The following is a 22786-nucleotide window of genomic DNA, read 5'->3' as shown; positions in this document are numbered from 1 at the left end:
AAGAGAGGAAACGGCGAGGGCGCACGGAGGGCGGAGAGAAAGATCGACGGGGCAGAGAGGGGAGCCTAGGGCACAGAGAGGGAATGAAAGAGGGAGAAACACCCTCGTTCCCGTGGTCCTGGCAGCGAGTCGGTTTCGAGTCCAGTCTTCCCCTAGGCACTCGACAGGCCGGTACCTGTTTCTCGAAGCGACACGCGCTCTGTCGCCCTCGCAGCCCACACACATACTCGTACACACCGCGTAGACGCGTGCACGTACAGACAGCCCGCCACACGGATGAGCCCGTCGCAGGCACACAGGACATCTCTATGATCTGTATGACACGTTGACGCCATCCGATCTATGTACACATACGTCCCCGCGCATACATACACATATGAAGACGAGCTCGCACGGATGAGGATCATCTAGGTAGAACACAAAGAGCCGGAGACGTACGCGGGCACACACGTACAAACACACTCTCACGCACAGGCACCCACATGTCTACTCACACTGTGTACACGCGTACGCGAGAGAGCGAGCCGCACACACGCAACGAGTGGTCATCGTCTTCTTCTTCTTCATCTTCTTCATCATCCCGGTCGTCCTCGTCGTCGTCGTCGTTCACGTTGCCTGCCCCCATCATCTTCGCCTCGTCGATCCCAATCGCGTGTCACAGTCGCGGAGGAGAGCGAACCGGGCCGGACTGTGCACCGTGAGAAACTATCGGACACGTCCGTCGAGTCTGTCTCTCCGAGAACTTGCGCGGCCGAGTGGAAGAGAGATTGTCCCGGAGAGAAGGGACCAGGAGGCTCGAAGCTTGTGTCCCGAGTTCTCGGCGTGGAAACGGATCTACCGACACGCGAATCTCGCAGCAACATCGCAGAGCAAAGTCCTTCCACGTTCGACTGTTTGGAGAGAGACTCGGTGCGCGAGTTTGGGATCGCTCGATCTGTCGAGATCAGAGATCAAGGCGGACCGTCAATCCCGTGGCAGCTGGGACGGTAGAGTAGGGCATCGTCCAGCGAGTTGGTCAGTGATATCCCGATCAAGTGCAACGATCGAGGAGCCGGGACCGCGAAGGATCGGTCGGCTATTGTTGACAAGTTGGTAGCATGACGGAAAGGAGACGCGAGACCCGCGGATCCGTTGCCATACCGATTCCGTTAACCGGTTCACGCTGACCTGGCTTCGTCTCGTGCGGATCGCTCGCACGCAAGCGGAATTACCGGCGGAAAGGTAGCCTGATCCGTCTGCGCGGGTCGTGGAACCCGTGCGAAGAACGACGACGAGCTTTCGACCGGGGTTCGTTGCACCGTTCCGATCGGAGACAAGTCCCGAGCCTGTGCCGGCAGCCTGGAACAGTGATCTTCCTTCAAATATACAATATATAGCAACGTCTATTTTTGTTCAGCCTTCGTTCACCGAACCTGGACCCCTTCGATTTGCCGGGCTTAAGGGCATAATCGGCCAGGCAGAGTCAAGGAATTGCATTTCTAATTGAAACCGGAAGACCGAGATATAGAGAGTACACTTGTTAACGAAAGAGATCACCTGCACCCACAGAGAAACAGAGAGGAAACGAGGGAGAAAGAGAGAAAGAGAGAGAAGATTAATATTTATTCTATATAAGAGGCACACATATCTAAACGATGTTGACGATTCATAGTATATTTTGATCATACTGGCAAAGTTATAGAGGGTAAAAGAGAGAAAGAGAGAGAGAGCGTGTGTGTGTGAGAGAGAGAGAGAAAGAGAGAGAGAGAACGAAAAGAGGACGAAGAAGTTAACCGAGGAGAGCAACTGACAAATCTCGACAGGCACAATAATACCAAAGTTTTAATAGTAATATAGACAAAGAAAGAGAGAAATATATTATATATAAAATATAGATATACATACAAAAATAGATATTAAAGCTAAGTAGACGGGAGGAGCGGAGAAGACGAAGATTATTATTTGAATTGATTGTCACCCCATTGTCTATATGCCTGCCGCATTCTACAGACGAGACAGAGACATGTACGACTGTGGCATGGTTCCCGACCATCAGGTATGTCTAACGATAGTATCACGTCTTGCTTTTATCTTTCGTCCTTTAATCTTTCCGAGGAACTGGTTTCAGTCTCTCCGGTGTCTCGGGTCGAAACTGAATTTCTTTCCCCGGCAGATTGCAACGGACGAACCGCATTGTGCGATGACATTCGTTGCGTTTATGCTCGCGATACTTTGTCGGAGGAAAATCCGAGAAAAAGCGCACAGCGATGCCTTTCACCGAAAAGTTGGTCGCGGCTCATAACATCGTTTGATCTTTATGAAAATCGGTGGTGCTCCTTCTGGTTTCCAGGTCGCCAAATTTGAATGTGATATTTTCAAAATGGAAGATCAAACATCGCTGACACTGCATTTCATTTAATGTTTGTGCAAATTTTCCGATATGCAGCGATAATCATATCATTGGAATATGAAATTGAATATGACCATCTAATTACTGCAATAACAGAAATGCTCAGTTTCCCGATTCTTTTAAAAAGTTCAATAGGTCACGTGGCACAAATACGTTGCCCGGATGCTAATAAAGAATATGATCAATTCGGAACAATATGATCGATTGCAAACAATGTAATAATGAACTGCATGATCAATTATAAATATAGCTTCAAAGTAGATTTGACGAATTTATGAATACATTTTATGAATACGACTAGATTTACAATTATACTTAATGCAGAGCTTTATTTTAAAGTTATACTTAATGTAAATTAAAAACTCCTGTCCTGGAATCGGAAGAATGGACATTCGCAAAGAAATCATGCACACTAATCAAATTCAAATTATGGTGCATTTCCCCGAAAATTGATAACATTATGGCCCGGCCGAATGAACGACCTCAGAATATCGTGTCCGCGATTACACCAATTAATCAGATTGCAAATAGTAAACTAGCCAGGAACGGATGCTGATGAATACCTTCAGCTGGAGTCGCTACAAACTCCTGCTTAATTAGGAAGCTGATCCGTTTGGCATACGTACAAGGTTCGATGCAAGTTTCACTGACTAATCGGTTGCTTCTCTTGGCGATAATGGCGAGCAGCGTTCGAAATCGTTAATTACTTCCACGTTGATAATACTTTCACGACGTCCTGCACGTGAGAAACGATTTGGTTCTATGTTAGTATCATTCTACTATAGTTACACGGCGAGAAATATATACAGTGCCCGAAATTTTCATAAAACCACCTGATATTTTGCTGAAATTTTATAATTATTCCATACTAATGAAAAGGTAGCACATGAACAGCATTTTAGGATTAATAAAATTAATTATATGCATGATTGCATTCAGAGATATAATTTTTGCTTATAAAAGAACATAAGTTTATGTATTTTCTGAATAGCAAAATTTCCATAAATCCACACGTTTTTTTAAAGGAATTATCTACAAGATAAACAACAATTTCTTCTCTATTTCGTAATAAATATTTATTATAACAGTCCTTTTTTCGAATAACGTCGAAAATACGATAAAGTATTGATGAAATCACGTTACGAAAAGCTTCTGTTTTTATAGATGGCCACGTTTCGGTTTCAGCAAAGCATAACTCAGGAACGGTGTTATATCGTTTGAAATTACCATATACTCTTCCTGGAATTATTCCCCAATGGTTTTCAATTAGGTTTTAATCTGGCGAACAGGCTGGTCATGTCAAAACCCTCATATCTTTTTCGTTTAACCGCTACTTTGGTTATCTTGATGCATGAACTGCAGCATTATCATGACAAGAAATGAAGTTCTCATTTTCTCCACTTCTTCGTAAAATGGTATCCAAACCGTCTCCTACAGGTCCGTATATTATGTCGTATTCATTTCACGATTAATTCAACAGATTGGTGTTTTATTATTGGCTTTGAGTGCAGGCCAAATCATCAACTAGTCACCACCGAAGTTACGACTCTGCAACGTTGGTGTCCTTTACATAAATCAGTATGTACTGGCACGATTTACAAACAACGATTTACATAAATGATGATTTATGTAAATAATGATCGATGAATAACGATTTGCATGAATAATGATTTATATAAATAACTATTTATAGGTAACGATTTATATAAGTAACAATTTAAGAAAATAATGATTTATATAAATAACTATTTATAGGTAACGATTTATATAAGTAACAATTTAAGAAAATAATGATTTGTATAAATAACAATTCACATAAAAATCGTGACAGTAAATACTGATTTCAGAAAAGAAACGAACGTTGGAATGAGTCGTAACTTCGATCGGTACAAAATATTAATTATTAAACAGAGAAGAAATGTTTGTTAATCTTGATGTAATTTACTTTAGAAAACGTGCGGCTTTATGAAAATTTCGCATAACACATAAATTTCCGTTCATTTGGAAAGAAATATTACGTTTACGAGAACAATCATGTATGCGGTATCCTTTATTAATCCTAGAATGCTATTCATGCACTATTTTTTCATATTGCCACGAAATAATTATAAGGTTTCACCAAAATATCAGGTGGTTTTATAAAACTTTCAGGCACGGTGGAAAGCCTGGTAAATTTTCTATGTTGTTTTCCTGCGGTGCATGTTGAAGAATCGTCGATGTGTATGGCGACAAACGGAAAATATTGGCTGAGTCGAAAGTCTCGAAATAACTGCTGAAAGTGAGAAATAGCCGCGTTTGTTTCGTCGCGTTGATTGAACAAATAATTGATGAGCATTATTGTACCCGAGCTATTATTTATCGCGTAAATTACATAAAAGCGTCTCGGCATTGTCCGCCTCTGCTTCGCGAATTCGAAAGGGGAGGGGAATAATGCGCTATTAATAAATCCAATCGACGGTGGGAGCTGAAATGAAAGTTTGGTTCGGAAATAAATCCTGCACGAGAGAATCGAACGAAAATTTCTAAATGGAAGTTTTTCATGGAATGCTTCCCGTTCGAGTGATCGATTTTGAAAGTTCATCGGGTGCGCGTGTACTTGAGAACCACTTAGCTCGTGTCCGAGCATTCTTGATTATGTCCACTTCTGTTAATGGTTATAAACATTGACACTGATACGACGCTATTTGTTTTCTGAAACGGCTCGATAACAACAAATAACTGCGAGACGGGGAATCAATAGTGCACAAATATTGGTGTCGTCAATAATACAAGTGGAAATAGTCAATGATAGTCGTACATTGTCCTGCCGGCACTGATCGCAAACAGCTGCGCTTCGTGATATTTTCAATCATAGTTGGACTGCGGATCTTTACACATTCATGACATCTGCAGATTTTTAAAATGCGGGAGAATATATAATTTAACGGGATCCAGTTAGACATATTTTATCCGAATAAGGAATAAGGAATAGAGTTTTATTCGTAGAATTTTTATTTCAAATATTAGTCGAATACAGTTTGTTCCAAGAATATATTCCATATATCATTCGAATGCAATCTTATTCAAAGAATTTATTCGAAAAATTTATTCGAATTGTTGATTGAATAAAATTTGTTTGAGGAATTTGTTCAAAGAATTTATTCGAAATGTTGTTCGAATAAAATTTTGTTCCAGCAATGCCCAACTTTGATAGGGTTCACTGACATTTTTATTTCCTTCTTACGAGAAATCTTGTAAAATGACGTATGAAAGTGAGAATTTGCACAAAAATCCGCGGTGTAATCAAAGTCTTTTGTTCGCATTCTGTGCTCTTTATGATGGAAAACATTCCTACATTGTCAAAGTATTTTCATCTGAAGAAATTTCCTTCATATTTAATCAAAGTTATTAAATTTTGTGCAGGTACCGTAAGCAACGAAACATTTCCCATACTTTTCCGTCATAATACATTTCTTTATATTTATTCATTTTTTCCGAAATTCGTCTGTATATATTAATCGATTAACCGTTTTATTATCTGAACATTCTTGTCATTCTGTTTAGCCCGAATAATCGAGGTTCCACTGTACTGCAACAAAAGGAATCAACACTTTCCAATAAACATAGTATCTAATTACATTGAGTATCTCATTTGTTACAATAATATTAAAGAAATTTGTTGTTGGGATTCCTTATAATTTTCTACATCCGCAGTGCTTTCACATGCTCGAGAAAAATGTATCATAAATTCGAGGAATAAATTTCCTTTCTTTCACTTAGAGAAACAGAAATCTACTGTATATATATATTTATTTAATAGAAAAAGATTATCTTGTAAGAGAGTCATTTAGTCGAATGAAACAGTGATGTAAATCTCTTAACTTTATGTTAACATAGAAGGATGTACACAGAATTTTGATTGATAAATAAAGCAGCTATACAATACTAACTATTTCTACAATTGTTCATAATTTTGGACTTACGCTGAGGCTCGTATCTGAAAGTTCGAGCAAATAAATTGGAAAAATGTACGACACAGAAATGTCCGAAGCGCAAAGGCTTCCGTTAGAAGGTAGCAAAGCTTCAGCACGTTTTCGTGCGAAAGAGAAACGGTCGTAGAGACCCCGACAACCGTCGGAGAGGGCTTTAAAGCGCGAAGTTAATACTTTTTTTATGACATGAAGTATCTGCTGGAAATGTTTCTCGGAGGAACTAATAAGCCGACTTTAATGGGAGATTCGGTTCGGTCGACCTTACCAGAAGGGTAAAGCCCGGTGGGCTCCTCTTAAGGAGACTAGGCACGGAATGGCGGAGAAAAGGGTGGTTCCCTCCGTGGGGGATTTTCCCCAAAAGGCTCGAGGAGTTGAATCAAGAGGGCGACGGGCGAATCTATAGGCCCCGGGACAATTCTTGAGGCAACGTTCCATCGAATCTTCGTCCGGACCAATCAATGACTCCCTCCTCCTCCTCCCGATGACGCGAGTAATCGCGAAATAATTTCGAACAAACAGCAGCAGAAAAGTTATCGCACCGACGGTAATTAAGCCCTTTCCCTTGAGAGGCTTTGACGGTTAATTAGCAATAGAGAATTTTTTTCGTGCAAACGAGGACACCGAACTTTTTAATTAATACATAAATTGATAACAACGGCTGCGGTCTCGCATTGTACATGTCGCTGGAATATCCCTCTTCATGAACTCTTCTACACGCGTTTGCATATCTTGCATCTATGCTTACGCGACGTTTTAAAGCAAAACGACGAGGGTTTGGTAATTACCAAGCTGCGGAATTATGCAAAATAAGAATGTTCCACCTCGATTGCAACAAACAGGTAGTTAACGGTCAGACTGCCGGCACGATGCCGTATGGAATGTGTGGGAAACATTACTTATGGTGTGTGGTCTACACCATTTAATAATATATTAGGTTTCCTAAATCTTCTTTTTTCACAAATTGAGTCGGATAACAGAGAATTGAAAATTCTTCTACACCGTACCTACTGCGGTACAGTATTGATAGATCCATTTGGCATCAAGCCTAATTAATATGGCTAAAGGTTAAATACAAATTTATTTTTACTTTTAACATTTTTTGTAAGCTCATAACGATCTCTCTGCATTGTTACATTTATCGTCAGTATTTCCTGCTCTGTGTTTCGTCCACTTACTTTTATCATAAAACTTAGTAATTGTATCCGAGTGAAATGCTACCGTCCTTTTAAATTGAAATCGCACTTGACATTATAATTTGATTCCCTGAATTTCTAGTGAAAATATTCCGATGAAATGGTGGATATGATATTACCAGGAATTACTGGCACGTATATTAAAAACACGAAATGGAAGAGGCAATTCAGAAAATATCTACAAAACGATAAACGATCATGTTCTTTTATTGGATATGAAACAATCAAACATCGTTTCACATAACCAAAAGATAGTGTTAACGAGGTTTTAGTACAAACGAGACAAAGTTTTAATATTTGTGAAGTCAGTGTGAAATATCTACGTTAATATATTCCAAACATACTTACTTATTTATTTATTAATGCTCTAAACCAGATGGTTTATGTAGCAAATACAGGATTATTATGTGTACATATGTTCTATTATTATTAGTTTCTAAATTTTTATGAAACATTGTTTAAATTATAAATTATTCATGGTCGTTCCATAACTCCTCTATCTTTTTACCACTTACATGTCCCAATCAAATTATAACAAAAGAATTGAGGTTGCTTGAACGAACGTAAGGAAACTTTACGATTTGTTTGAATACAGATCAGATTAAAAAATTCCAATTTAAATCGAAATCGGGTGCGACCAGGGGACTCGTGAAACGATTTGAATTTAAAATTGTCCTTTGCACTGTGTACATTTGTAAATTGACTTGCGAATTGATTCAGTGCATTGAAACTCGTTAACTTGTCTCGGATTAATGAATTTTAAAGCACACGGAAGAATCTTAATGAGGTGTCCGAAATATGTAAAAGAAATTAGTAATTATGCAGAAAAGAGGGTTTCACCTCCGATTTTGTTGAATCGCAGATACACTTGCCGAAAAAAGCTAAGACACATGTTGCACAGATGCATATTCTTGGATGCAGTAAACCTTCTCCACGAACACATTAATTATATCTTTGTATAGTTTTTTAATATTTTATTTTCCTTTTATCTTTGTATCGTTTGTTTATTTCTTTATTTCTTCACTTATTTTTATTTTTATTTTATTATCTTATTTGTCGCATGCACTAAAATTGTGGGTACTGTTGGGTGACCAATTGCTGTGCCTTTCGGGCCCGATTAACTTCAATTAATGAAAAAAAAAGATGTAATACGTCTTATTCGATAAATGTTAAGTTAGTTACGGCCGGAAACAAGTCAAAGGCACAGCAATTGGTTACATCAGAAACCGTTTTGTCACGAACGACTGATTCTGAGACACGCGGAACGATCAATTTCTCATCTAAAAGCGAATTTCCCGAAGATATCGCGTGCACATTTTAATTTCGAATTCTTGCAGCGCCGCGCCAATCAAAAGGCGGCCCGCGGCGTCGTTTTGTAGAAATGCAGCCGACGTTTCAGACTTATTTCAGGATGAGCAACCTCCTTTCATCGGATTTACTTTTTTTTTGCGCCTTTCCTTTTCATCGAATATACCCGCGGGCAAAAGATGGATTATATGTCTAATAATTCTTGAAAAGGGTTCTCGAATCAGTGGCACACGTGCCATTCTCGACACTGAAATATTGGATAACGCCGGAAAGTTTCGAGGGACTTTGAATTACGCGTATAATTAATCGAGAATCAATAGCGCGGTCCAATAATTGAGAACTGTCCTCTCGGACTAATCGCAGTGACAACGAATATTTTTCGCCGGCGAATCATCATCTTTTTTTTCCCCGAGTAAGTGCAGCACGTCCGAATCGAAATTCTCGGTTCTGCAGCGTGTTTTACAACAACCGTGATTGCGTGTAACAATCCACTTTTCTCGTGGCCTATATCGAGGACTCGACGAGAGTTTATCGAGGAAATGTTTTCACATACACGTCGGTTTCAAAGCCGTTCGCTCGTTCCAACATGCTTCCTCGTGTTTGTATTAATGTTTCCGGAGTGCCATATTTAAGCGGAACGTCTTGACAGTACAAAATACTATTCGAAAAGTAACTATCCTATATGGAGAAGTCCGTGAAAGTGACAGGCTAACGTTTCTTATTGTTAGACCTTGCCCATGGAAATTTAACTTCATTCCTCGCAACGCGGGCTTCGTCGCATTCGCGTTTCAAATATTCTGTAAAATTTAGTAAAAAGAAACTAAGCTTGACAAATCTGCAATTTTACATTCATTAAAAATTTTGTATTTTTTTTTCTGTTCTACATTTTATATCCTTTTCAATCTATGCAGCTGCATAACTAGTCAAACTGGCTCGCGATTTCATACCGAATAATCAAAAACTCGTCTGCGGCTAGAGGGTTCATGCTCGCGACATTTCGCGAGGCTGGGTCAAATCTACTTTAAATAAAGATTCTTTAGAGTATTTATTAAACAAAGATTCTTTAATGTATTTATTAAATAATGGTTCTTTAGAAAATTTCTTAAATAAAGAAAAAAAGCTTCATTTCTTAGATAAAGTTTCTTTAGCATATTTTTTAATAATGATTCTTCGGAACATTTATTAAATAAAGATTCTCTAGTCTATTTTTTATAGAACATTTCTTAAATAAAGTTTTCTCATAGAATATTTCTTTATTTATAAAATCAATTTTTCACAATTTCACCGAACCAGTTAATAGAGAACTTGGAGCGAAATGTAATTTTCATTCTTCTGAAACAATTTTAGAAAAGAGGATAAAGAGATTTGTAATCATCGTAAATCTCCAGATTAACATTTCTTCGTAATCTTTCAATTTGTTACAGAAAAAAGAGTGAGACTGAATTTGATGGTCCCATTTTCGCGAGATAACTTTTTGAAAAATAGATTCAGTTAAGAGATATAACGATGATAATAGCTTTATTTTTGTTCAGTGTGTTGTCGAAGATATTTTTCGACACCTTTATCATTTCCATAGAATAATTCGTAGATCAACGATGATTTTGCTTCTTCGTTAATACGTTTTCAAATGTCATCGACTTCTTTTTATCCTCTAATTCGATCTACTTACAATACAATTTTCTAATTTACATGTGCAAAATATTACTTCGTAGCTATACATGTAAAAACCGTTTTGTGCAACTAATATTACACTGCACACCTGCGAAATATTATTTCATAACTGTAAACATTAAAATTGTTTTACATAACTAATTTTTCATTCTACACCTGAAAACTATTGCTTAATAACTAGACTTTTAGTATACCATCTCGAAGAAAATTATTTATGCTAACAAGTTATTCAAATCAATCGTGCAATTAAATCCTCACGCGATGAAAAGTTACAACATAGTAGATTATTCTGTACCCATTTTGTTGCTCTTGTATGTATTCTCCGATCGTAATCAGCGGACTACTTTACAATGTTACAAGCTACAATTAGTTACCGAGAAATAATTGCAGCTTCTTTCAAAAGTATCCCTATTATTTCTTGCAACCTCGTGTCTCTAAACGCTGGAAAATTGGTAGTTTCGTGATAAAACATTATTGCACCGGGAATCCGCAATTTTGCAATGCAACCGAATGACAGTCACGCGAGACTAGTTAACCAGCGTGGAAAGCTTAACGCGTAGCTAATCTTTCCGCAACGATCGTACACAGGCTGCCAGATTATTCAGACTCCATCGATCAACATTGTTTACGTTGAGTGACAGAAATTCGCAGTAAATTATGATGAATAAAGAAGTTATGTCGATCACGCGCATGTTACACAGTGGACTGGAAACCCGTTCTTTCTAGACAGAATTATGTTATCGTTATGCATGGTTGCAGGTCATATTACATGTAACAGGTCGTTGAGTTCGTCTCGACGTCAGATAGAATAAATTCTTAGAATAATTCGTTAAATCATACAAAATCGCTAATATTTTGGATTATTTATCTCCGTAAGTTTATGAATTGACGTAGTCAAGAATTTGTATTCAAATTGCAAAACTTCGAAACTTGAGTTTCGATCACGAGGAACGAGTTTCTAGCCACTGTCCGCTTCGCAGAGATAAATTGTGCAAGATGCTTCGAAATCGGAAAGCGAATCGAACAGACGAGCACGTGCTGTTCGCATCGCAATAAAACTGCGTTCGAGTAGCACTTCGCGCATACTTTCTGTCATTCTCGCATTTCGAGACAGTGAAACAGCTGGGAAAGTTGTGTGCACATGGAAGATTATTATCCTGGAGAATGATGTTTGCATTGGTTACTTGTTTTCGATGTCCGAGCGTGCGTCCATGGAAAACGGGGTATACGAGAACAATTGAAAATACTTAGCCAGTAGAAACAGCTCGATCTATCGAGTTCGTAAAAGAACGATTTCCATTTTACGGCTTACCAAGAAGAACAACGCTGCATCGCTAATTTAAGGACTCATCCTTTCTTGATAATCAGGTTTTGTGTAGGAGGAACTGATTTTTTAAAAGTATTTTCCTACAGAACTTTAGAAGCATTATTTTTCAATACGTTTTCTTACAATCGTGAATACAATTTCTGAAACACGTTTATAATAATCTGCGTCTGAATTATTATATTTAACACAATGGTTTCCAGTACTGAAAAAGCACCAAGAACTAAAATATATTTCTACAATGTTGCATGCAATTTTTGTTGAGCTATCGATCATAACATTTTAAAATCCACTGAATCGATTAATTTTAAGTTTCCAATACATCTTCTAAACATGTGTCAACATTGTTTATTGATCTATTAATGCTTTAAACCATATGGTGTACATGTACATATGTATGTTCGATATCACTTATTAAATTTTTTGATAGGGTTTAGGGTTTCTAAATTCTTGCTGAATATTGTTTAATGAACTTATGAAGTGGTGGATTTACAATTAGTGAAGTTAAAATTCTGCTAGTCTCTAATTATTTATGTTTGCGGTTGGTATAGATTTTTTAAATCGACGAATAAATTGTACAATTATTGTTATTAATTTTAACTGCTGATTACATCCGATCAATTTGAAATCAGGTTAACGAAGCACTGTTCTAGTTCTCCTTTGAGTTAATTATGCAAAGGGATATGAAAATTCGTTTGAGATTATATGAAAAGTTTTTATTGAACTCCTTTTTTTATGACTCTCCTTAACTCTTTAACAAATTCACTCTTTAAATCGTAATTCGACAATTAGGAATTTTATGGTTTCTTAGTAATGAGTGTTTCAAAGCAAGCTTACGAAAAACTTCCATACTTTACGTATTGTTTTAGTAAAGAAGTATCGCCTCAGTTTAACTAACAAACTTTGATAATCCGGATATTTTCAATAACACTTGAAAACTTCGCAGTTGCAGCCGATTTTAAATAAAATTTTGATTGATCTTTTCGTGAATGTTATTACATTCTTCTTGTTACTTGTTTATTCACTGTCCTGCAAATATTGAAAACTATATTGCATATTAAAAAAGTTTTTTAATACTTGATACATAATTATTTTCACGCGGGACATTTCTACAATCTTTTTCTGTCTCATTTATCTCTGGCAATAAAATTATTGAAATGTTCCTCATCTGTCAAAATTGGGTCCATACTTCATGCAAGATGAATGCATAATATATCAAACAATTGCATGTCATCCAATGCATCCTGCAGAGATACTGTTGCGAGCTTCTAATAATAGTGGCATTGCATAATGCTCTACATAAAGGTTTGCTGAATAATTAATAAATCACGGTTAATGCAACCCCATTAACAATTACGCAATGATGCGATAGCAACATCCATACCAAGATCGATCATATATTACCAAAATATTGATAACAAAGGAATTTACCGAAATGGTACTTAGAAGACATTTAAATTCTAATATTTTTTAAAATGCATAAAATCTGAATTCTATTTTATCCATATGTTGCACTTCGGTGTACGCTTTTTACTTACAAATATCCAAGATAATAAATTAACATCTGAATGTTAAAATTATTTACAAAATTGTAATTTTGTGATATATCTCTTAAACAAAAGTTAAGATATTGAAAATTTATTTTTCGCATTTGGATTCTTTATTACAGAATAGGCAAGCTCGTAATTTGGACCATCGTTGTAATAAATCCCGAAATATTCGACGAATATGGTTTCCACCCCAACTAGGGAGACCGATTCACCCCTCCACTGCAAATTAGGGTTGGTAACAAGAAATATGTGTCGAATATTTTTCTAAGGGCAACCTCTTCCCAAAGTGTTATCGAAATCGGAAAGAAAAATTAAACAATCACACACAATCACCTGTATTCGCAAGAATTTCCAGCATTTTTAATTAACGTAGACCAAAAAATTCCTAAAACGCTGCGAATAGTTGAATAAAATATTTTCACCCGAAATCTCGTTGCGAATGCAAGATAGGACACGGAAAAATCGTCCGATATCGAATGCTGTAATCGCAGGCGCGTAACGCGGGCTTAGCGTCGCGTGATTTTCATGACGATTTCACTTTGGATTAGCTGTCAAGCAGTAATGAATACATCATTCGCGCGCGATTGTCATCGTATCATCGCAGGCATTGATTTCAGTCTTCGCCGGAGTCATTACAGTCGCGACGAATTGTCTTCCGTGGCATATCTATGGAATCTCTTGGAATCCAATCACGGATAAACGGATTACGTTAACCCTGCACACCGGTGTATCTTTGTTTACATAGCGGTATCGCGATACAAAATCGTCGTGCCCGTGACGAAGTAGTTTTCCGGCTGCGGGAACATTACCCGGACGTTCATGCATACGAAATTAGAACGGGCCCTCCGTCCAAAGAGAATTTTAATTAACGGATTATCTTAATCCAGCGAATTTCGGAGCTAATCACTCGCCGGAATGCATTTAGCATGCGCGGGTGTAATCGACGATAGGAGAGAGGACTTCGTTCATTTCGGCTGCATTGTGCGCTGCTTGTCCAACATTTCATCTCCAATTTTAATTCTGCGTTAAGTGCTAGATTGGGCCGATTTAACGTTAGAAGGTAATTATTATTTTTGTCACACCGTTTCAGCCAGTGCAATCTCTGCAGATCAGACGTCGGAGTTAGATCCTCGTCAGAAAAAATATTATGACTAGAGCGCGGATTCTTTGTACGAAATCAAAATTAGTTCCATCAATTGTAACAAATGGAAATCATATAGAAATTTCCTTCTTCTATTAACGATTTCGAAGCTGAGCCAAAACTTGACTTTTTAACCTATTACAATATTCTTTCGTTCACAAAAGCGTCCGTTTATTCTTTGAGTAAAATTTGCACACTCTGTCTTATTTGTCGCTCTCGTTCACTTTATAAATAAATATAATTTGCAGTTTAACATTAACGTGTTGCAGTGTATCTCTAGAGTTGCTTCTGAATTTCTATCGAGGATTGTACATCTGCTCTATCTCGACATAATATTGACACGAAGATGCGATCGCCAGCGTAATTTAGATTAAATGCGAATATATCTCGTGTATGGACCACATTACGCGGAATCATAATTCCGCACATGAAGATTTAACATGCTGTAATGAGGCAGTTAATATTCGTGTTATGGGCTCATCCGCGTTTAGAAGTTCAATATTTACATAAAACGGAATAAGCTAATTCAGTAACACATAGCGTACTACGCAAACGGAAATACGATCTTAATATTCCATAAGGTTATCAGATCATCTCCAAATTATTCCTATATGCAGTGTGTAACACTTAAACCGTAGATTTTCGTGCTTTAATTAATAATCGAAATGAAATCTGACTTGAAATTATTTCGACTCACTACAAAGTTCTCTATCTTACGATAGTTCTTTTAATATTAAATGAATACTTTTACATATAGTTCATTACTTTTAAAGTCAATTAAATACTTTTCATTATAATTTTTGGGGATTGATGGTCACTGATGATTTAGCGTACATTCAATGCGTTCAGATCCTCGAAACTACGTATGGGTAAAGAAAATTTGAGAGAATACATTGTAAATAATAGTTAAATAATTGGTATAAATTAACAGCTCATTAAACATAAATAAATCTGACTGTCAAATACAGAGGTATACAATTTGCTTTTTTTTCGTTAAAATTCTTATATTTTGTATGCAAAAATTTTCTGTCTCAAGAAAATAAATTAATTTCTGAAGGATAAATACATACTTGGTTTTATAAAACACACACACAGGCAAAGTTTGAAACTATAATTATAAATTTATACAAGACAGAATTTGAAATCCACGCTTCTTATAAAGTGTTCATGTCGAAATGGTGGCATACTTTTGTAGAATTTTGGCCGATGTATTCCTTAGAAATATGTTTCACACATATGTTTTGATCGATCGTGGCGTGCAGCTGCCGAGAAACGGCTTGTTTTCGAAAACAGAATGATAGATCATGGATTCTGGCGAACAAGGTCGCTCAAGTTACAATGGCATGATACACAACCAATATTGAATGAGCGCATCTTATTAACTGGGTCGGGTTTCCGCAACGAGCAACGAGAACACCCCTACTCACGTCTATCTTATCCCAGTTCTACGCACTCCTGTTCTTCGGGGTCACTTCATTACCGAACATCTTCAAATAACACGTTGTCATAATTTAAAGAAAATATATATAAAACATTACCATGTTTGACCAGTGTTTAACGCTTTTTAATGATCCATTGTTTCATTTTGTGAAAGTGATTAATATAACGAACGAAACTTTAACAATATTTCAGATCTCAGTTCGTTATAATTTGTAATACTGATATTTTTATTATCATTATGAAATACTTCATATCAGTAAATTGGAATTAATGAATTCATTTGAATTGCAATATTGTTTAACGTCATATGATTTCTTGAAATAAATGTAGTTATAAAAATAAAACCATTTATATTCATACATTTATTTATTGTCATCCTTTCACTTTATTTATTGTCACCCTCTTACGTTATTTATTGTCATCCTTTTACGTTGTTTATTATCACCCTTTTACACTATTTAAAGTCCTCTTTGACAACATAAATTGTCATTGGGAATTTTATCAACAAAACATAATTGTCTTTGTAATTTCAAACATGATTGAATGCGTTAAACAACGTGTACAACAATTTTTCTAAAAATTGCAATTGGCCGGAGCGACAAAAAGAAGTAAAAAAGCGTCGTTTCATGCTTATAATTTTGCCGAAAAAAAACCTCTGACTTTTCGTTATGCTCAGATGGAAAGATCGAAAAACATGACTTAAAACATTTTCTCGTTATTCTACCCAGTTGCTATTTTTGCAAGAATATTTTTACTCATTGTCTAGTAAAATAATCCTTCTAACATTTCAAAAAAAAGATCAAGTCGGTTAGTGCAATTTAAAAATAGTTATTTCGTTTCAAAAGATATCCACGTACATTTGTTCGCGGCTATACACGTGCCACAATATTCTGCTGCCGTGTGCATTGTGCGCCGAAAAAGTTGACGTTTAATAAGAAAACAGAGCCGCGTACTGTACACTTTGTGTACAGAATGAAAAAGCAACTTTCTCGTTAGAAGCTCATCCTCTTCGAAGTATAACTTTATGGTAACGGTATTAGTTGGTGGACTAGTTAGGAAGCGGAGCAAACTTTGGGAACTGTCCTTTTGTTCCTCCCAGTTCCTTCGTCCCCAAAACGTTGTCGATTTCGAAACGAATGACACCGGCGCGATAAGTTTCGGCGCATAGGAGCAGCAAATTGGCCGAGTAATTCATTTTCAGCCGTCCTCTAATTTTCATTCCGTGGCAATCAAATCATTCGTGAAGCTCTCTGGGCATACACCACTGCCCTGCTGGAAGCTACAGGAATCTTTCCATTTCAGCGGTTTAATAGGCTGCAAGTGTCGCGCTTCCGTTTATTTTCGCGGAAATTGGGTCGTACTCGTTTAGTCATTCGTATTTAATATTTTTATAAGGAATCCCATCGCCGTGAAATTTCTAGGAAAATAATATTTCGAATAGGGCGACGTTGGCAAACGATCGCTTAAATCTTTACTATTTATCTCTATTATCTCTCTCTAAATTATTATTTACTATTATCTCTGTACTATTCATTTATTTATTTATTTACTTAATTATCTGTATCGTTATTTATGTATCTAGTGACAAATAGTGTATTATCTCTATAACAGAACTGTAAATAATTAAATCGAACATGCATTTCATGAAAGTATCGTAAAATGAAAGATGCTAAAGACACACGAATATCCGTAGCCCAATTATTGCGAATTAGGTGTACAGGGTGGGGCTCGACAATGGTGTTATTAAAGCTAATCCTGATTTATACCGCTCACGCTTTTTATCACAAGGTTGCACGATCGTACAATTGCCAGACTGAATTTCATGGAGACAGTACTAGAATGAACCATTAAAACGTTCCTTTAATTAATATTGGTGGTGGAGAGAGGGAAGCAGAAATTCAATCGAGAAGTACATGTCGTAAACCAAATATGCGTGGCATTTAGTAGCATCAAAACTTGGTGTCTACTTCATCATAAAATACATGAAAAGTCATGAGTCTTAATTAGTAGAGTATTATAACATAAATTGATTCGTAAAAGATATCAAAATCATTATAGTAGTTCTGACTAGACTAGTGGTAACATCGAAAGAAATTTTGAGTAATGTTAAATAATTTTTAACTTATTAAATTTATTCAGATACAATTTGCATATTACTTGTTTAAATGAATCATATAATTACCGAGAAATAATTGCAGCCAGTTTCAAAAGTATCACTATTGTTATTTGCTACCTCGTGTGCCTAAATGATGAGAAATTGGTAATAAGTCATAAACGATTTTTATTTTTATTTTATATTCGTCATTCGTCATATTTCACAATGATAAAACATGTAACCCCATAACGTACAGTATTTCCTGAATTTTAAATTTTTTGCTCGTTACTTTCATGATTTCATATTTTCCATCGAATCCGCCGCACACAGAATTTCGTCTCTGGAATTTATAATGCTCGCTGCCAGATGAAATTAGGTCAAAAAGTACATTCCTTTCCCTCGAATCCTTAAAAAGTGGCTTTCACTGTTACCACTTCTTTCTTGGGTCTACGAATACTTCAAACTGAGTTGATCTTTTTTTTTGCCTCATCGGTTAACAAGCGAAACCGTTAACAATGTAGAGGATCGACTTTTTTCTACTCGGCGAACTCTATTCATTTCACGTACCTTCGTAAAGAAGCATCTCTTAAACGCCGCTTTCTCAAAACTTAATTGCTTTGATGCAATTAGTTTTCTTGTACAGTCGACTTTAACTTCTCTCAGATCTACACAATAACGTGAAACTCTTCTATACTTTCTTTTATTTCAACGTTTCCTTAACGAGAATCATATTGGCTGCAACTGTCTTTAATGTATGCAGTTGTGCGCACAATTCTTTTGTCATAATTATGAGGTTGCATGAACTAAATCGAAATTAATGAGTTACCAGAGATTCATCAAAGTAGAATCATGATTCAGAGTTTTATTCATGTTTAGAATTACAATATCTGGTTTAAGTAGTATCATTAGACTGTGGACTTTCCTGTGCATTCTCAAAAATTAGAATTAAAGGTAGGTTTTTTTCGTCAATTAAAAGATCGCTTGATGTACAAGAAAAGAAAAATGCTATTAGATCTTTTTCGTTCTCTAACATTTAGAAAATCTGCAAAGTCATAAAGATCCACAGTCTAATTATTATACTTAAAAATAACAACATTATGCATAATTCTACTATGTGTTCGGATATTATTAACAAATTGTGCAAAATTGTGAACGTGTTATGGATTCTGCAAAACCGATTCTCTCAAATTACGTTTGCAGCAGTAATATCCAAGATCCACTTTATACGAATAACGATCATGATAATAAGATATTTATTTGAATAAAATTAATATTTCTCTTAATGTATTTTCAAATTTCTTATATTGGACAAAATAACGAGCATTTCAATTGAAGAATGCGATATTTGATGTGAAACTTGCCCGCATTTGTTTAATAGATAAACCAAAGTAGAATTGACACTCACGTTATGGAAACATAATTTTTAACAATTTTCAGTTAATATTTACTTATGAAAATTTTTTAAGAATGATGCATTTACATATAACGTATTTTCGAAAACTTGATTACTTTTTGCCGATTTAAACGTCTATTATAACTGCTCCAAACATAAAAAGTTATTGAAACTTGATATAAAACGTGCAAAACGATACTGAAAAATTGTACTTACATGAATACCACAAAATTTAAACACGGAATTAGATTAACGACAACGTGTCCGTGTATAATGCTGATTGCTGGAAGCGAAGTGTAACGATCACTCATGAGTCTGTATCAGAATTTCAAATGAGATTAACGTTTTGCCGATAGAATGTCACTGATCATTGAAGAAATACGGTTACACTCGGTGCTGCTGACGGATGAAGATTGATGAATCGTTTAAAAAATGTGTCCGTCTGTCAGTCCACTCAACGCTGCTAATGCGAACATAAAAATCACTGGCAATAAATCTTTGAATTGGAGACGATAATGTTATTAACCATACTGTAACCATAACACTTATCGAAAAAAGCTCTAATAAATTTCCTTCCGACAGATTCATAAAATAAATGCATCCTTACAGTGAAGTGTAAAAATTTAAAATGCCAAAATATTAATATCGCAAAATATTAGTTTAGGCAATTGTTAAATATAAAAAAGTGAGAATATATCAAAGTAGCTGTGAACGAAATATTAGCGAAAGTGGTCGCGTAAATTATCAACGTTATTAGAAATGTACTTAGCAATTATGAAAATTCTCTACAATTGCATCAATCTTAGTTCAAGATTTTTGGGTAAATTTCTGTACAGGATTTTATTCAATATAATACATATTAATCAATATATTAATAAATTTTATTCAATATGATAAATTTTCATCAATATAATGCATTTTATTTAATATAATACATTTTAATCAATACAATGAATTTTATGCAACGTAATATATTTTATTCAATGTAATGAATTTTATGCAACGTAATATATTTTACTCAATATAATGCCTGTTATTCAATATAACAAATTTTATTCAATATAATTGTTTTATTCAAAAATAAGCGAAATAAAAGAATAACAAACATTGATATGACTTATCCGATAAATATAAAGTTAAGTATACACAAAAACGTACCAAATACACCGCAATTAGTCGCTCCACCGTAACCGGCTCCATCACCCTAACTAAAAGTAAATAGCGTCAGCTAATTCCGTGGACGAAAAAGCTAATGCTGCGAATGTACGCTAAGAGCGGAGTTTTTTGCACAACGTTGTGATTGTAAGAGGACAAAGAAGCTCGTTGAAGGCGTACACAAAAACATGACAGACAAGACCATTAATATTTATTAACCCGTTCTAGAAAGTAACAGATCCTGAGGCAATCTTGGTGTACCGGAGTAGACAACAAAGACTGGCAGGGTGTTCGGTCTTTAATAAGGCTCTGTTCGATGTCCCGTTATTTGACGAACAAAAGCGGCGGCTGGTTGCTCGATAAATAAATCTCTGGCAACCGTAGTGAGACTCTGCGACTGAAGGTACACAGAAAGGCTACAACGTAGGATACAGTTGGACCGCGGATCGGGGATTGTGAAAGGGGAAAATAAGGAAGCTTCTGTGACGGATAGCGTGAACACCGTTAAAGCACAGTTCATGCATCTTTTATAAGAGCAGAAACCAGGGGGACGTCCCCAGCGACGTTGCGAGTAATCGCATGATACGTCGAAGGCTAGGAAAAGGGACAAGGGACGGGAATGGATGAGTCAAGGGGAAACGACGTGGGTTAGATCACGTGCACGCCAATATTCATTCACTTTGAGAGGCTTAAGCCCCATAATTAACGCGGTTCCGGAATATTTTATCGCACTTTAACCCTGTTACATCTTCGAACAATCGAGGACGTGGTTGTAGCGTAGTACGTGCAAGCTTGATACACTTGGTTTTTATGACACGCGCGAACCTCCGACAGGAAACTATAGAACATCAGGTGTACAAATTAATTCTCTCGGCTCGAATTATTTTTTTAATAATCTCATAATATTAAACAGACTATAAAAAGTTTATTAGCACACTTTGGTAAAATAATGCGGCATTTATTTCATTGTAAATATTAAGATAAGTCATAAATATCTTTCGCTTTTTATCAAATATTTATTTTGTTTTATTTTATTTATTTTTTTATTTCTTTATTTTGTTTATCTTGAACCCTTACCTATTCAGTGAAAGTAAAAATTCGTTTGTCGCGGTGACTCATAGCGGGTAGATACAAACAATATATTTTACCTAACTGCATCGGAAGTTATTTATGACTCGATCTAATACTTTCTTCAAACACCATTCACTTCTCTGCCTCACCGTGTATAATGTATACATATGTGACACCATTGTTCATTTTTAAGAAACGTAATGTAAACTTAGCTACGATACATATCTTGAAATTGTTCACTTCTAATACATTTTATATTATCAATTATGTCAATTGTACCAACAAAACTTTTAATGGAATAATTCGTTTAGACTGATATTAGGGATATCTATCGTTTCAACGTTCTGCAGATTTTCATTAAAAGTCTAACATTTACAACCGAAGTTACTGTCCCTAATTTAAGAAAAAACTACTTACTTTCTGACACATTTCATTTGATCGTCTGTTATATCAATAGTTACAGATGTCAACATTTTTAGGGAAAATTCCTGAAAAGTAGTTCGATCTGAACTATTTTATATTGATAAACTAAACAATTTGTAAAGTATATAATTCACTGCGGGTGGAAAATATTACTTACTATATTACTGTATTACTACATTCTCGTTACACCATTCCGTTGCCCCTTGAACATACTCTTCCTGCAGTGAATAGCTGAAGTCGGCAAGGTGAAGCAGACCGAATTTGTTGACAGAAAACTTTCCCCGTCGACTTAGTTCTCGGCACGAGACCACTTGACCTGGGTCACGTTATTTATCACTCTGGCAGATTTATTTTCATCTAAAGATGGAAACGTTAAAGTCTCTATGCTATAATTTCTTCTTTCTGTAGAAGAAAGAAGAACCAGCAAAATTGGTGTGTACCTTGAACGTGAGCCAACTTGGGGCGCAGTAATAAAATAGCTATATTCGTCTCCTAAACTATAATGTTTTATAGGAATCGGAAAGTCGCTTTTCTTCACCGTCCTTGATTTTTGAGTTATTCTGGGGAGAATATTTGTTGCTTTTAAAATCCTTTTTGCTACAAAAGTGGCACAAATGATTATTTATGTAGAATATATATATAGATCAAATAATTCTACATAA

At 36.0% G+C, this 22786-nt stretch overlaps 1 protein-coding gene across 4 annotated transcripts in view; it reads left to right on the top strand.

The window, feature by feature from the left end:
• The window catches only part of alpha-Catr (alpha-catenin related), a 164030-nt gene that overhangs the window by 55695 nt on the left and 85549 nt on the right, over positions 1-22786 (top strand). Inside the window, exon 1 of one of the 4 annotated variants that reach the window (XM_076525391.1) lies at positions 103-2035. The exons of the other annotated variants lie outside the window; for them this stretch is intronic. Coding sequence (XP_076381506.1) covers positions 1970-2035 — 66 coding nt within the window. The 5' untranslated portion in view covers positions 103-1969. Of the gene's footprint in view, positions 1-102; positions 2036-22786 lie in introns of those variants that run through there. 4 annotated transcript variants of the gene reach the window in all.

Source organism: Megalopta genalis, chromosome 11 (genome assembly GCF_051020955.1).
Source record: "Megalopta genalis isolate 19385.01 chromosome 11, iyMegGena1_principal, whole genome shotgun sequence".
In the NCBI taxonomy this organism is placed as follows: Eukaryota; Metazoa; Arthropoda; class Insecta; order Hymenoptera; family Halictidae; genus Megalopta; species Megalopta genalis.
This window is presented reverse-complemented; position numbering and strand designations above follow the sequence as displayed.